Source organism: Prunus avium, chromosome 3 (assembly GCF_965620075.1).
Source record: "Prunus avium chromosome 3, drPruAviu1.hap1.1, whole genome shotgun sequence".
NCBI lineage: Eukaryota > Viridiplantae > Streptophyta > Magnoliopsida > Rosales > Rosaceae > Prunus > Prunus avium.
In genome coordinates, this window is record NC_142286.1 from 40,754,683 (window position 1) to 40,770,882 (window position 16,200).

Genomic DNA, 16,200 nt, shown 5'->3' on the forward strand with positions numbered 1-16,200 from the left:
GTGCAATCCAAAGATAAAGATTTTCCCTTAAATTAAAACCCTAATCCAAAATCCAGAATTCAGAATTCAAAATCCAATCATGGAAGACACTTTCAGAGTCCGAGTAGGCAAAGTCTTTGGCTCCCTGGCCGGTACACCATCGAGCGGTCCATCTTCGTCTCTAAGCTCGCTATGGTCCCTAACAGACGAGGAAATCGAGAAGAGGGAATGGAACAGAGACAAGGACAGCCCCGAACCCGAACTCGAACTCGAACTCGAACGCGAACCCCAACCCTACAACTTAAACTCAAAGGATGATTTCAGTAACGAGCTGGAGAAGGACCTTCTAGACCTGGACGAGGATGTGGAAGAGGAAGAGGAAGACGAGGAGCAACAGCCCAGTGAGTCGGCTAATAAGCATAAGCCAGACGACTATAACGACGAGGAGTGGGAAATTAAATCCTCTATCGGCTTGGACTGTACTCTCGACTACGAGGTATCTTTCTATCTATCCATCTTTCTTTGCTGCTCTCTTTAAATTAAGATTCGATCTTTTTCTTGAGTCTTGATTGATTTGATTCTTATGACACGAGACTGTATAGAATACATAATGCAATTCGAATTTCATTTATGAACAATTCCAAAAACAATATTATAGTGATGATTGATCCTTATTCTTGACAACACTAACCAGCCAAGATAGGTACATATAATTATAATGAAGTGACCAATGCAGAGCTGAATAAATTACTTTGTGAAATCATGGGCTGTGTGGGCAATGGGCATAGGTTACTTTGTAATGTTATGGGATCTATGATTATCTTCATATGATCAGATAGATTTTCTTTGACATGCTTGAGGTTAGGGAGTCGGGCCAAACTAGCTGTAACCTATATTTGTATTCTGTATGCAGGAAGAGGAAGATGGATATGACAAAGTTGCTGTTGGCAAGGAAAATGCTGGAGATCGCTTGTATATGAGAGATGTAAATGACTATGGGATAGACATAGATTCTCAAGAGGAGGTTCCTACTTCCTTTAAGGATTTTACTCGAGACCCACGTGCTAATCACCTGGCGGCTAAGATTAGGCTCCAACAAGATGCAGAGGCAGCTGCTCAAATTAGGCTCCAAGAGAATGCCGAAACAGCTCAAAAAATTGTCTCCCTGAGGGTTTCCGGGAACAATACACCATATGCTATAGCTGCCGAAATCATCACATCTGAAGATGTTACCAACCTAAAATCGATTCTGAAGAGGAAGACGGATAATCAGTTAGACCCATCTAAATCACAAAAACGTGTCCGGTTTGATCCCGACTGCAAAAGTAATTGTCATGATGAAGGTGAGGGAGCCAAAGATATTCCTGTGCAAACTCATTCAAATGAAGATCATCCATCTGGAGTTCCAGATTATATACGGAATCCTTCAAGATATACACATTATACGTTTGATTCGTCAAGTGACGTGGATGAGGAATCAAACAAGGAAGCCTATATGGACTTCCTTAATCAGTTGAGGAAGTCAAATTCTATGGAACCACGGGCAGAGGATGCTTTTGTTGATCTGTCAAAACCAGTCATATTTATACCAAGAAAAAAATCAACTGATGCTATAATGCAGGAAAATGATGGGGAGTTAGGGAGACTAGGAAGTGCTCGTCAGGAATTTGCGCCTTGCAGAAGCACACCACTAGCCATTGCAACTGAGGACAACGAAGATGTTTGTGCAATGGAGGAAGATGAACCAGAGACAGCAACTGATGGTAGAACCAGTTCACAGAGAACTGGACGTCAATACCGTACAAAAACCAGGTCGGAGTTAGTTGAGTGAATTGCTTCTTTACTGGTGAGCATGTGAAATTTCAGTGAGATACAACGCCATTGTGCCTCTGTATTCATGTCATTGCCAATGTAACAAAGCTGTGTATTTGACAGTTTGTAATAATTGCTTTTAACATTTAACGATTGAATGGTTACTCTTAGTTGAGTTATTGTTTTAGTGTTAGTGATGCTTGCTTGTTCCCTCTCCTGAAGTGATGAAAAGATGAGTGAAAAAACCGTTCTTGGAGTTAACAAGCATTTCAAGTTTGTGTTGAGTAATAATCATTAACATTACCAACTTTGTTTGTACACATTCTTTATCGGCCGGATGAAAGCGAATGGAAAAAAAACACCTTTATTCAATTGTACTTCATTCACAGTCATATTAGGTTCGATTAGTCCAAAACTTCACACATGCCTAACGATACCATCTAAACAAGGTTAACAAAAACAGCTTTCAAGAAGGGACCGACCCTTGAGAAATATTGTTCTGATCTATTAGTATTACGGGCTTAAAGACAACCGGTGCTGTCTATTGCGGGAGGGCAGCTACGTGCAATGATGGCTGTTCCTGCGCATGTTGCTGCAGTGGCAGAGTCTAGGGACTTTTTTGTGCTTAAAAGAGCAATTCAGTTTTTTTTGTGATCGAGTTCTATGAAAAACCAATTTGAGGTAAGGGCTACCTTTTTATGGGCTATAAACAAAATGGTTAGCCTGCGATTGCTTAAGCCAAACCTTTTTTTTTTTTTTGGGGGGGAGGGGGGGGGGGCAGGTCTGTTCATTGCTGAGTTCAGCAACTGTAATTTATATATATATATATATATATATATATATATATAAAGAGAGAGAGAGAGAGAGAGAGAGAGAGAGAGAATGTGCAAGGTTCTTGTTTTTATCAAAATATTGCCATATAATTTTCTCTCTTCACATCTGAGTTACAAAATCAGTCTTGTTTGAACTGTGCCTATTCTGTGCATTTGAAGCGTAACCTCCCAGAGAAGGATAGAGGTTAGATCAGTTGATGGAATTACAAATAGATACAACAAACAAATAACACGTAGTTGCAAAATCAAAAGAGCAGTTCATTTGGAGTGTTTATCACCTAGAATAAGCGTTTCCTGCAACCTGTGGCCCCACAATGGCAGAACATCTGTTTTACTTTCCCATCTGGACCCATGACACTATCAAGGGCGTAGCCATAGTCATATGTGAGCTCCTATCATAAATCAAAACAAACAAACAAAATGTCAGCTACTCCAAAATTTAGATTAAGATCCAAGTACTGGCCCTCCAGTAAAGTCCAACAAGAAGCAGAAATTTAAGCCCGTGGAGCAGATAGCAAAATCATATCAAGAATAATTTCCTAAAAGCAGCAATCAGTCGATGGCGGTTCTGATACAGACAACAAACATCCACTTCATCAGAGTGACTTTCACATGGAATTCAAATCTTTAAGACATTGAACACTGCTCACTATTAAGTTTATAAGCACTCTGCATATTTACTTCCAAAAAAAAAATTTACCAGCCTTTTTATCATGGAATATTGTCGCACACTAGATTGATTGATGATGAAATTGACAATCAGAGAGAGAGAGAAAGAGACCTGCAAAGGAGGTATATTGTCCGCCGCAAACAGCATTATTCGAGCTAGTTTTATGTCATGGTGTGAACTCAACACACACTGGACAAACAGATTAGGCTCACAACTGTGATTTATAAATCTGGCAATATTTCCGGTGGAACCTGCATCAATGCAGAAATCTGGCACGCTCTGATCATCAGGTCTCTCCAGTGAATTAACTGCTGGTAAGCATACAGCTTGTGATCGCCTCTGTCAAAAAGATAAATGAGATGAACTGCTCTGGAGTGCCACTGAGCGCAATAAAGATACTTATAATGACAAATGACGAAACATATCATATGAAATGGCAGAGTGAGAGTGTATTGATCAGATGTTACACAAACATCTGCTTCCTCAGAGAGATCCACATGGACATTCAGGTGACGAAGTGGTACAGAAAACCAGATGTGTGCAGTGTTCAGTCCAGAAATAGTCCTAAGTTCCTAACTAAGAAATAGTCTCTCATTGTTCGGCTACTTTTCACTTTCAAGTGTTCTATCAAATATAAAAACAGGACAAAAAATAAAAACCACCATCAACATCTCTTTGTATATAATAGAACAAGAATTTATCTTAAGACACAATTGATTATTACATGCAAAAGTCAAGTAGGTGATTCAGTTTACATGCATCAGATTTAAAAGTTATCAAAATAATGACATGAACTTTTATGGAACATAAATAGCTACAGAGAGACTCCAAACTGGCAATGACAAGGCATATCACATTGCAAAGATGAATACAGCTTCGGTGACAATACCTCTCTTCCATCAAGCCCCTTCATCGTTTGCAAGCAATCAATGTCAAAAATGTAATAATTCTCTGAGGCATTATCTACATCTTCCGTCCTCCTAAGTATTCCAATGTACTCGCAGACCGGAGCCCCAGAAGGTATAAAATCCCATGATCTAACAGCCCACCCTTTCATTGGCGTACGGAAAACCTGTTGACACCCATCATTCAGAACATTCATATTTTAAACATGTACCACTTTGACACAAATCTGTAATCATGTGTCTCTGTTTCCAAATGACCAAAAAAAAAGTAACAAGGAAAGCATCACCTCAAATCGATACTTCAGCCCTCTCTGAGAAGTACGATTGACACAAGCAGGTCCACAACCGCATTTGGGGCCACATTCAAACACTACATCCTTGGCTTCAATTAATCTGGAAGATACGACAAAAACAAGAGTACCCTCAAGTAAGAAGATAAACTAACAAAATCGGCCAAAATTATTATAGGCGTTTAATATCAAAATTTAATGTAGAAACAGCAGCATGTTTGATGCATGGCTCACCTGCCACCATCACGCTGCACATATGGAAAGTCAGAGCCATTAAGCATGGTGCATGCACAAGTCTTGGGATCCATGCAAGTTCCTTTGCAATTGCATCCAGTGGCATCTGTGGGAAGCTTCACATTTTGCGCAATTTGCATAGACTTACAATACGTGAAACCTAAAATTTTAAGAATTTGAGACCAGATTATTGTACTCACCATAATATAGAACTTAATCATACATAAAATCATTCATGTGACTGCTTGAACAAATTGAAGGAGACCAAAATTCTATGAAAAACTTCAACCACCACAGATAGAGGACACGGTCGTGTATGTAACAGAAATGAGATGATTAATGAGATTGTAAAAAAATAACATAACAAAAATACACAGAAAAAAAAAACTGTGATTGACCAGTCAATGATGACTCTGAGGGAATAAAAAAATTCCAATGTGCATTGTATGTCCAAGGCATCGCAAACATTCTAAAATTTGGTAGTTTTTGCCCATATTTACTCTTTGATCCCAAAAGTAATAACAATAATGATGATATCGAGCGTCAACAACTTGCCTGTGGGTGCAACAGGTGGATCATCCACCAAATTAGTAGCCGGAATGGGAACATCCTCTTGACCCTCACTAATGTCCTCGCACACCAACCTTAGCCAATAAAACAATAGAATGTAATTACACTTTCAATTTGCAATTCAGTTTAAAAGTCATTAACATTTTAATTGTTTTTTCTTCATATACCCGCGTATTTCTGAAAGAGACTGCGGTACACGCCCATTAATAAATTGAACCTGTCACAGGAGTTAAGAATCATATTAAAGAAAGAAAAAAGAATCTCCCATAAACAGTTGCTCACTGGTTAAGCATGCAAAGGTATGCCAAAATGAAAATGAGATGTGATTTAGGATCTGAAAAGAGAACAGCCAACCAAGACATATTGCAATACCCAGAGAAAGATATATAAGAAATGAGACTTTGTTAGCTCTAATAATCTCTTCTGCATCATGAGTTTTCAAAAAGATATATATTTCCAGAAAATACACTAATCCACCATAATAAACCTATAAATGGCAGCATATGAAAAATATAGACTATCTGATGAAACAAACTAGTTCCTCTTTTTATAACTAATGTGACAAACTGGTACACTAACACAAGATTTTCTACATCAGATTCAAATAAAAATCATCACAAATATGGCCTCGAATGATTTTCTATATGTAACCTGGTTTGTGGTCAACGCTGGCTGCCCATCAGCCCGCCTAAGACGATACTTAAACACAGTAAATCCAGAAATACCCTTCTCTGCCCAATACTGAACAACCTGTAAAATGAAAATAAATGACAATAAAAACGAACAGATAAATCTACCAGCTCAATTATTAAAGTGAATAAATCCAGCAGAATACCAATAAACAAGCAGTAACTAAGATATTCAAAGTGAAAGCAATAGTTTGTTGACATCATAGGAAGTAAATCTTAAAGAACATGCTTCAGATGATTTTACCTTGTACAAGCCATCATAAGTGTAAAGTTTCCCACAGTAACTACTTTTACATTCATGGCCACGAACTACTCTAACAAGTACACATTGCTCCACACAATTCTGCAATTTGTGAGAATATATGAAATTCTTAGATAACATTTCCACACCCACACCTATAAACATGTGTTTGTGGTCATTCATTGAGACTTATAGAGGAGATAAGAAAATAGGGATTACAAATGTGACCCAAGATCATTTAAAACTAAGTGTCTTTTATATGCAAGTGTACCCATCCTTCCTTTCTTGACTCTTAATCTCTTAAGCTGATTTCTTAGGAGGGGAGGGGAGGAAGCTCAAGGCTAGACTTTTGCAAAATAAATCAATTCTGAATTAAGATATTATTCATCTGTAGATACATTGCAAAGTTTTTTTTCAGGCAAAAACAAGAGCCCGCAGTGAACAAAAACTATGCATATGCATATACGAGTCCTTCTCTAATAGGGACCTTCAATGAGGATGTTAAACAAGGTCATGTTTGTCAACGGTTCTCTGATAATGAAGATAATCAAATTGCTAATTCAAAGTTGGCTGAAAAAGGGACAGTCCGCATCACTGGATCATCTCTGATCAGACAGTATTTTTATTCCTTGGTGTTGGTAAACGCATGGGAAATCAAGAATTGAAGCAATTCTAATACCTATGTGCCAGGAAACACATGGAAGTCAATAACTGGAATAATTCCAATGCTCATTCCATGTAAGTAAACATGCCAATCCAACTAGCAAACGAAGATTAAAGTAGAAACTAGAAGACTTTGACTACACACCTTGAGCGCCAAATTACCACGTTCCAGAACTTGGTCTTGAATTTGACGCTTATCACCTGTTAAATTATGGCCACCTTGACCAGTATACACAACATCCTCAGCATTATCCAAATCATCCTCATACATGCCTGATATGACAATGGCCACTGCAAGTGGGAATGTATAGTTACTGTACTCCTGCATTATCAACAAGGGGAAACCTGAAGTTGGCTTTTGATTTCTTCAATTAGACTAGAACATCATAAAAGAAAAAAAAAAGGGCCTAACATCAATCCCTTTGGACTATTTAGTATATTGGATAACCAATCACATTAAGGACAACTCCCCCCTACCCCGCTAACAACAAAACACGAATAAAGAAATAAGTATCTGAGTTATAATCAAGAAAACTGCAGTTTCATTATTAAGTGTCTGAGTCCAAAGAGAAAAAGGATGCGTTACCCCTTTACTGTAGGATTGCCCCATATAATCTATCCCGTTCAGCCAATGGCTGTGGAAACCAACAGCAACCATTTCAGCCCGAGAATAGAACTGATGCCCAACATCAATACCTGCCATCCAGGGAAATTTCAGCACCCGCAAATTAAAAGCTTTGAAAACAACAATCAAACATATATCATTCTTAATCAAAGTTATCATCTCATAAACATATCAAAATAATACCAAAATGTATTTCAGTCTACAAAACCCAACAAAAGCACATGGCATATAGTCAAAATTAACCAAGTGAGAGCCACAAACCTGGAATGCTTCCAATTCTTTTAGTGCCACGCAAAATTTCTTTGTTCTCCAACATCTGCTAGACATTTTTAGTTTGAAGCCAGATACAAACAGGGGCAGATTACATCAGACCTTGTATCCACAAATACTAATCAAAACATTCCCATCAGGAACATCAATTTTTAAATTGTTAACACAAACTTTATTAATAAAGAAAAGGTACAAGTAGGATAGCTGAACAAGATGTCCACCAAAACCAGGTTAAGCTAAAAACACATTACATTCAAATCAAAGCTTTCTTCCAATCAATAAGAATGGCACTAAAAGGAAACTCTCTAAAATGTTTACACAAAGATGCCCAAGAGAAGCTAAAAACTTAATTATATCCCGAAGTAAATCCACCTCCTCCTCCTTGCTCTTGTACAACCTCTTATTACTTTCCAACCGAGCAGGAACATCATTGGATCTTAATACCAAAAACAAAATCATATGGATAGCAGTTTGCAAACCAATAGAAAATAGTCGTATCACAACCACTGACACCAGCATTGATATACTTTTGAATACCTAAGAACATTACTCTAGCATCTGCTTACAAAACAGATGTAATTTGAACAGCATTTGTAGCTTTAAATCACCTTAAGATATACATATTTTTCTTTGGAAAGGCTTAGTATGGCATAAAAATTCGTCTGAATCCGAAATATGACATTATGAAAACACAAAGGAAATATCGCATATAAACATGATAAGGTGGGGAAAACAGCACAAGGCAATGCATGCCAAGCTTCATGAGAGGAAAGATGTTTACTTGCCTTAGTTAATGCCTTCAAATCAGGTCGTTTTGCTTTTCCCACCTTTGTGTCTGGCGAGGAAGCCTCTTTCTGCAGAAATTTATTCATTAGGGAAACATATTAAGGACCGATTTGATTAATCTCAAGACCACAAGAATGTTAAGCACAGATTATTAAACAGAAACTGACCTTAGAATTTTTTGAAGATTTCGAGGCTTTCTTTGAAGATTTTGAGGCTTTCTTTGAAGATGCGGATGCTTTATTATCAGCTTCCACTTTTCTGCACCTCTTCTCCTCTTCCTATGAATAACATTTAACAATAGACATTGGACATTTCACATTTGAACATGAAAATAGGGTGATAGCTAAGCTCAAGCCTCAAGAGGACAAACCTGTACGAAATATAGATAGTGTTTGTTGAACAACCTCAGGGTCTCTTTGACCTTAACGTGGTCACTCTTCTCGACCAAAGGATCAGAGGGTTTGCCGGTTCCACCTTCTAAAGCGCCGTTAGAGCTAGCCCCCTGGGCCTCATTTTCTGCATGGGACCTTCTTCTACCATAAACATTGGCTCTTTTGCTAAGGCCACCTCCTTCTCTGTCTCCATCTTCGTGTTCATCAAGTAGTTGCACTCTGCGACGGACCAGGAGTTCCTTTTGGGGTCTCGGTTTCCCCTGAAGCCGAGAACTGGCCCTCCTCGGCGGTGGCGATGAAATCTCAGCGTCTGCGTCTGCTTGCGCATCTATGGAGCTCTGAACCAGCGATTGGACAACCATTTTCCACCCTCGCAAATGTCTGGTGGTTTTAGGGTTTTTCAGAAACTGCAAGACACAAACAAATAAAATATACAAAAAATGTTGGGAGGCCTGGCTTGGGAGCAGAGAGAGAGAAAAGAGTGTGTGTGGATGTGTGTGGATGTGTGTGGGTGGGTGGGTGGGTGTATTTGTGGGTTCTCTCTTGCGTCACTGTGGACTGTTGAGTGCTGGTATTGAAGGAGTACGGACGGGCCCTTATTCCCGCGCTCGCCTCTTCATCTCTCTCTCCATTTCCTTTCCTCCCTCTTCCTCCCTCACTCGCTTTTCACTTTTTGAGGCTTGAGCGCTCCTCAGATTTGGTTTTGGCCTTTCCGAGGGAGGAAGGGTAATGTAAATTTTTGGACATATTCCTACTTGTAAATTGGTTTTTGGTAAAATAAAAATACGAAATCAGCCTCTCTCGCAAAAATAGAAAGGAAAAGAGATCTACCATCATCATCTTTGTTCTCAACATTTGACACGCATCTATAAACATAACAATGGTTTCACAAATACAAAGTAAATAGTTAACTATGATTATATGCCTATTGACACATGTCAAGTGTTGAAAATAATAATGAGGATATTCGTTTGATAAAAGTGGTGAGAAATACATCTCCACTTTTTCTTCAACTATCTCAAATCATATTTAGGGCACACTTTCTATGTAAGAGAGTTAGGATTAAGGGGTGTTGTAGAAACTCATATTTATCTCATATCAAAAACCCTGAAAATGTTAATACTTAACAAAAATAATAGAACACCACAATTTAATACAATGAGGAAATAGTATTAAAAATAATAATTTAATAAAACAAATTACATTTAAGTAATCTAGGAAAAATATTTACTGCCCATTACACCCACATCCCTCTCCCCACCACTACACCCATATTCTTCTCTATTTTTTGTCTATATATTACACTAATTAAATAATATTTATATAATAATACAAATTAAAAAAAAAATTAAAAAAACTGTCAAAAGTAATTTTTCTCAAATGAAATGTACATGCAGAAGATAAGAAGAAGACAAAATCAATCAGCACACGCATGAGGCTGGTATACAGAGCCCGCCTTGGGGGTGGACGAGAGGGGTCTTGGCCATGGGCCTCCAATTAAGGGGCCCCAAATTTATATATATATTCTATACACGTCTATAGTTTTTTTTTAAATCAAACATACAATAGTCATATTGTACATGTACATATGTATTTCTAATGCTTAATAACCATATATGTACATATGTATTTCTAATGCTTAATACCCATATTTATTACAAAATTTTCAGAAATTCACACAAAATTTACGTATTATACAAATAATTCTCACATATTATTGAATACGAATAATATATGTTATAAAAATTATAATAAAATATTATATAGTGGCTTATTAATATCTACTTTGGATATGTTGAAACTATCAAATTAATATCTATAAAGTACAAACTAATGAAACTTGGAGGGTCCTCTTTTTTTTTTTTTAATTTATAAATTAAATAGTGCAGATAGACCTTTTAGAATAGTATAGCCAAGCGGGTAGACTACGATTTTTTTTCAAAAATAGCATAGTGACACGTGGCGTCTAATTGCTGGAGGGTCCTTTTTTTTAATAAAAATAAAAAATTAGTGCAGCCGTGCACCTAAACTCTGTGTTTAAAAAAAAAAATTCAAAAAGTAGAAATGTTTTTTTCAAAAAGTAGAATTGTCTTGACACGTGGCGGCTAATGACTGGGTCCTCTTTTTTTATATGTAAAAATAGTACAGCCGAACGGCTATACTCAGTTTTTTATTTTTATTTTTAAATAGTATAGCCACACGGCTATACTATTTTACAAACCTTTAAGTAGCATAATATGTATTTCTCTTTTTTAATTACTTTGATTAGTAATTATGTTTTAGTTATTATTTACTTAGTGAATATTAAAGGAAAAAAAGAAAAAAAATTGAATTACTATTTATTAAGTAATATAATTCATGAAGTTAATTAAAATATGTAATACTAATTATTCACTAAATAAATAATAATTAAAATATAATTACTAATTTAACTAATTAAATCAGTTAAATATATTATTTAATTACTAAAAATAAAATTTTAAAAAATTAATTAACCTAAACATCCTAAATTTATATATATATTTTTTTTTAAATGACCTCTCCCGACAAAATTCCGTCGGCACAAGTCTATTACACCTCTCCCGACGGAATTTCGTCGGCAGAGGTTCTTTTGTTGGGAGAAACCTAATTCGACAAATATTTGCCGTCATAGACCTATGCCGACGAAATTTCGTCGGGATAAGTTTTTATGTTTTTTTAAAAAAAATATATAAAATTAGTTTCTTTCCTTTTGTTTTTTTGCCAACTTCTTTAATTTAATTAATATCTTATCCTTTTTAATTTAAATTCTTCAGTGCAAAAGAAAATAATAATAATTACATATTTTCGTTGGGGTGTCTTAATTAAACTTCCCCAGAGCACAAGAGCAGCTATAGTCTTTTATATATATATATATATATATATATATATATATATATATATATATACATACGTATTTTTCAATAATACATTTGTATTCTATACACGTCTACTATTTTTTTAAAAGCAAACGTATAATAGTCGTATTGTACATTTACATACGTATTTCTAATGCTTAATACCCATATTTTTTACAAATTTTTCTGTAATTCACACAAAGTTCACATATTATACAAATAATTCTCACATATTATTGAATACGAATAATATATGTTATGAAAATTATACTAAAATATTATATAATGGCTTATTAATATCTACTTTGGATAGGTCGAAACTAGCAAATTAATATCTATAAAGTACAAACAAATGAAACTTGGAGGGTCTCTTTTTAAAAAAAAAATTATATATTAAATAGTATAGATAGACCTTTTAGAATGGTATAGCCGTTCGGCTATACTACGATTTTTTTTTCAAAAATAGTATAGTGACACGTGGCGTCTAATCGCTGGAGGGTCCTCTTTTTTTTTAATAAAAAAATTAGAACTGCCGCTCGGCTATACTCTGTGTTTTTAATTTTTAAAAAAAATTAGAATTGTCTTGACACGTGGCGCCTAATGACTGGGGTCCTTTTTTTATATGTAAAAATAGTACAGCCGCACGACTATACCCAGTTTTTTTTTTTTTTTTTTTTTAAAAAGTATAGCCGCACGGCTATACGATTTTACAAACCCTTTGGGGTCGTTTGGTATGGCAGACTGTTATGGACCGGATTAAATCCTAGGACTGTCTTGAATTAGCTCGGAATGGACTAAGCTGGATTAAGTACTGACCTACGTTTAGTGTTGCGTCGGACTAAGAAACTGGATTGTAAAAATAGTGAAGACTTATGTTTGGTGTCGTGTCGGACTATTTTTTTTTTTAATATTTAATTTTAATTAAGGATTTTAGCCTAAAATTAAATAAAATTATAATATTTTTGAAAGACTAAAACTATCTCATTTCTTTTTATTTTTCTTTTTCCTTACTTTTCTCTCCCTTGTCTTTTCTTCTTTCTTTTCTTCTCTGGCCGTTCCCTTTTCTTTTTTCCTTTCTTCCTTCCTCATCCTTTTCTACCCTGGCCCGTTTCCGTTTTTTTTCTTCCTTCCTCCTTTCTTCTTCTTTCCATTCCCAGGCCGTTTTTGTTTTTCTTCGTTTCCTTCTTCCTATGCTTTCCTTTATCTTTTCTTCTTCCTTCCCTCCTTTTCACTCTCTCTTAATGCCACTACAGATCCAACCATCAACTCTCTCTCTCTCTCTCTCTCTCTCTCTCTCTCTCTCTGTGGTTCCACTGATTAATGGTTGTGATGGTTTCGATTGGGTGGTGCTGGTGGTTTAGCTAGGTATGTGGTGGCTGGTGATTATGGTTCGATTTACTGATTAGGTGATGGTGATGGTTCAATTGGGTATGTGGTGGCTGGTTGTGGGTTTGATGGTGGTGGTCTGATGGTTGTGGCATCGGGGTGATGGTGGTATGCTTGATGTTTCGGGCTCGTGTGTTTGATGGTGGTGGTGGTATTCAGCCGGACTCCGTGTACAAAATAGCACCTTCGCTATTTAGCGAACCAAGTTTTGGGCTTGCTATATTAGACAAGCGAGTCCGTTGTTTTTTTACCCATTGGATTATATAATCTCATTTAACTTAATCCCTTCCCTTACCAAACATAGGTTTTTAGGACTATTTAACCCAGTCCAGTCCAGTGAAGCTTAGTGAAGCATGCCAAACAGGGTCTTTAAGTAGCATAATATGTATTTCGCTTTTTTAATTACTTTGATTAGTAATTATGTTTTAGTTATTATTTACTTAGTCAATATTAAAGGAAAAACAGAAAAAGAAAAATTGAATTACTATTTATTTAGTAATATAATTCATGAAGTTAATTAAAATATTTAATACTAATTAATCACTATAAAAAAAATTAAAATATAATTACTAATTGAACTAATTAAATCAGTCAAATATATTATTTAATTAGTAAAAATAAAATTATAAAAAATTAATTAACCTAAACATCCTAAGTTTATATTTGTTTTTTTTTAAATGACCTCTCCCGACGAAATTTCGTCGGCGGAGGTTCTTTTGTCGGGAGAAACCTAATCCGACAAATATTTGCCGGCATAGACCTATACCGACGAAATTTCATCGGGAGAAGTGTTTATGTTTAAAATATATATATATATATATATATATATATATATATATATATAATTAGTTTCTTTATTTTTGTTTTTTCGCCAACTTCTTTAATTTAATTATTATCTTATCCTTTTTTTTATTTAAATTCTTCTCTGTAAAAACCAAAAAAAAAATTACTTATTTTCGTTTGGGTGTCTTAATTAAACTTCTCCATATCCCAAGAGCGGCTACTGTCTTATATATATGTACGTATGTATTTTTCAATAATACATTCGTATTCTATACACATCTACTATTTTTTAAAAAGCAAACGTACAATAGTCGTATTGTACATGTACATATGTATTTCTAATGCTTAATAGCCATATTTTTTACAAAATTTTATGTAATTCACACAAAGTTCACGTATTATACAAATAATTCTCACATATTATTGAATGTGAATAATATATGTTATAAAAATTATACTAAAATATTATATAGTGGCTTATTAATATCTACTTTGGTATATACTATTGTCCAATTTATTAAAAAATAAAACAGAAACAACACACGATTAAATTAGGTTTCTTCGTTTCCTCTTCACATAAAGTTTCTTCGTTTCCCATGTAGAAACATAAACAACATGTGCTTGAGGAAGGCGATTCCTCTGCTAGTTTCTCCATGAAATAACTCTATTTAATCCACCCGTCTATTAATAATCCACCACCATAATTTTCTCTGTTTTCCCATCTCTCTTCAATCCATCCATTATTTTCAGTTTCTCTCATCCATTTTTTCTCGTATCATTTTGTGACCCTAAGAATCAATCTCACACTGAGAAGCTCGCAATTGCCTTTGAGATTGATGGTAACCAAGAGGGGAGGAACATGAGAAATTGAAATGGTAATCAAATTTATAATTTTTTTTAAATATATTTGTTCCTATCCATCAAACTATAAATACATAGACATTTTTTACAATTTTTTTCTTCATATTTTTCATGGTATTACATTAATTGAATTGACGAGTTTGTTGAAGCAAATATTATTCAAGTAGCAAATAAGGCTTTTCAAATTGCCATGTAGGTTAACATACTTCAAAAGTTTTATTCGCTACTATTGTTGGAGATGCTCTTAATAAATTAGTGTCAAAGTTAGTGGCATACACTTATGCTACCATTACTCACTCATTCAATGAGCCACGTGTACATTTTGCTAACTTTTTGAATTTTGTGAATTAAAAAAATAAAGAGAAGGCTATCATTGAATGAGAAAATCTACAATCATGTTCTCTTGTTTTTAGTTAACATTTAGCTAAAAACACAAAAAAGCTATTTTAGGAGCTCTCTATAAAATTTGAACTTCAACCATACTCTCTAATGTAGGGAGTCATAAATACTATGATTATTTTTTAATTTAATATAATTCGTCAATCTCTATATAAAACAAAAGTAGCATTAATTAAAAGTTAAAAATATGCATAAAACAAAGCAAGATTAAATTATAGATAGTCACTAGGAGGAGTCCTTTTTTTCTCTTCAAATTTAGAGCATCCGCAATAGACTCCCCAAACCTTTAATTAATATTGCATATTTTTTATATGATTTTTTTTATAATCAAGATTGACCATTTACATTGAATTAAAAAAAATTATAGCATTTATGACTCCCTAAACTAGAGAGTATGATTGAAGTTGAAATTTTATAGAGAGCTCATAAAATAGCTTTTGTGTGTTTCAAACTAAATTGTAAGAGTATCCGCAATGGGCTCCCTAAACCACCTCCTTAGACAAATTTTAGGGAAGAATTGTAAAAATGCAACTCCAACCATGCTCCCTATCCACCTCCTAAAATAGGGAGTCCTCTAGGAGCTCCTAAATCTGAGGAGAGAGAAATGACTCCTAGTGGCTCCCTATAATTTAATGTTGCTTTATTTAATGAGTATTTCAAACCTTTATTTAATACTAACTATTTTTTATTTTATTTTTTAATAGAGATGGACCAATCGAAAAAGAGTTATAGCATTTATGACTCTCCAAATTAGGGAGTATGGTTAGAGTTGAAATTTTTTTGAGAGCTCCTAAAATAGCTTTCTTATATTTTTAGCTAAATTTTAGCTAAGAAGTAGAGAGCATCATTGTGGATGCTCTAACTAAAAAAAATAGAGAGCATAATTATAGATGTTTTTAGGAGCTTCTAAATGTCTCCATATTTTAGGAGGTGGAT

At 34.9% G+C, this 16,200-nt stretch overlaps 2 protein-coding genes across 3 annotated transcripts; one reads left to right on the forward strand and one right to left on the reverse strand.

Annotated features, from left to right (window-relative positions):
• The first annotated feature begins 25 nt into the window (after positions 1-25).
• LOC110764408 (midasin-like protein) lies at positions 26-1,978 on the forward strand. The gene is made up of 2 exons (XM_021967385.2): positions 26-475; positions 893-1,978. Exons 1-2 carry the CDS (start codon positions 80-82, stop codon positions 1,808-1,810), a joined length of 1,314 nt encoding a protein of 437 aa, XP_021823077.1. The 5' UTR covers positions 26-79; the 3' UTR covers positions 1,811-1,978.
• Positions 1,979-2,676: 698 nt separating this feature from the next.
• On the reverse strand, positions 2,677-9,671 carry SUVH4 (histone-lysine N-methyltransferase, H3 lysine-9 specific SUVH4-like protein). Of its 2 annotated transcripts, XM_021967384.2 has the most exons (15): positions 8,938-9,670; positions 8,735-8,845; positions 8,567-8,635; positions 7,773-7,827; positions 7,473-7,582; positions 7,032-7,208; positions 6,227-6,325; positions 5,945-6,043; positions 5,461-5,510; positions 5,279-5,367; positions 4,724-4,883; positions 4,487-4,592; positions 4,184-4,366; positions 3,406-3,633; positions 2,677-3,016 (listed from the first exon to the last, which is right to left on the reverse strand). In XM_021967384.2, exons 1-15 carry the CDS (start codon positions 9,319-9,321, stop codon positions 2,903-2,905), a joined length of 2,034 nt encoding a protein of 677 aa, XP_021823076.1. In that variant the 5' UTR covers positions 9,322-9,670; the 3' UTR covers positions 2,677-2,902. The 2 variants fall into 2 exon arrangements, with proteins under 2 accessions (XP_021823076.1, XP_088107192.1); XM_088251066.1 differs by lacking the exon at positions 6,227-6,325 and having other exon boundaries at positions 8,938-9,671.
• Positions 9,672-16,200: the final 6,529 nt, after the last annotated feature.

Excerpts from the sequence above, each read along its gene's own strand:
- LOC110764408 (XM_021967385.2), top strand. The coding sequence starts at position 80 with ATGGAAGACACTTTCAGAGTCCGAGTAGGCAAAGTCTTTGGCTCCCTG. Across the intron at positions 476-892 it reads ACTGTACTCTCGACTACGAG|GAAGAGGAAGATGGATATGA; the intron begins GTATCTTTCTAT and ends TTCTGTATGCAG.
- SUVH4 (XM_021967384.2), bottom strand. The coding sequence starts at position 9,321 with ATGGTTGTCCAATCGCTGGTTCAGAGCTCCATAGATGCGCAAGCAGAC. Across the intron at positions 7,209-7,472 it reads GGCAATCCTACAGTAAAGGG|GAGTACAGTAACTATACATT; the intron begins GTAACGCATCCT and ends TTGATAATGCAG. Across the intron at positions 3,634-4,183 it reads AGGGGCTTGATGGAAGAGAG|AGGCGATCACAAGCTGTATG; the intron begins GTATTGTCACCG and ends TCTTTTTGACAG.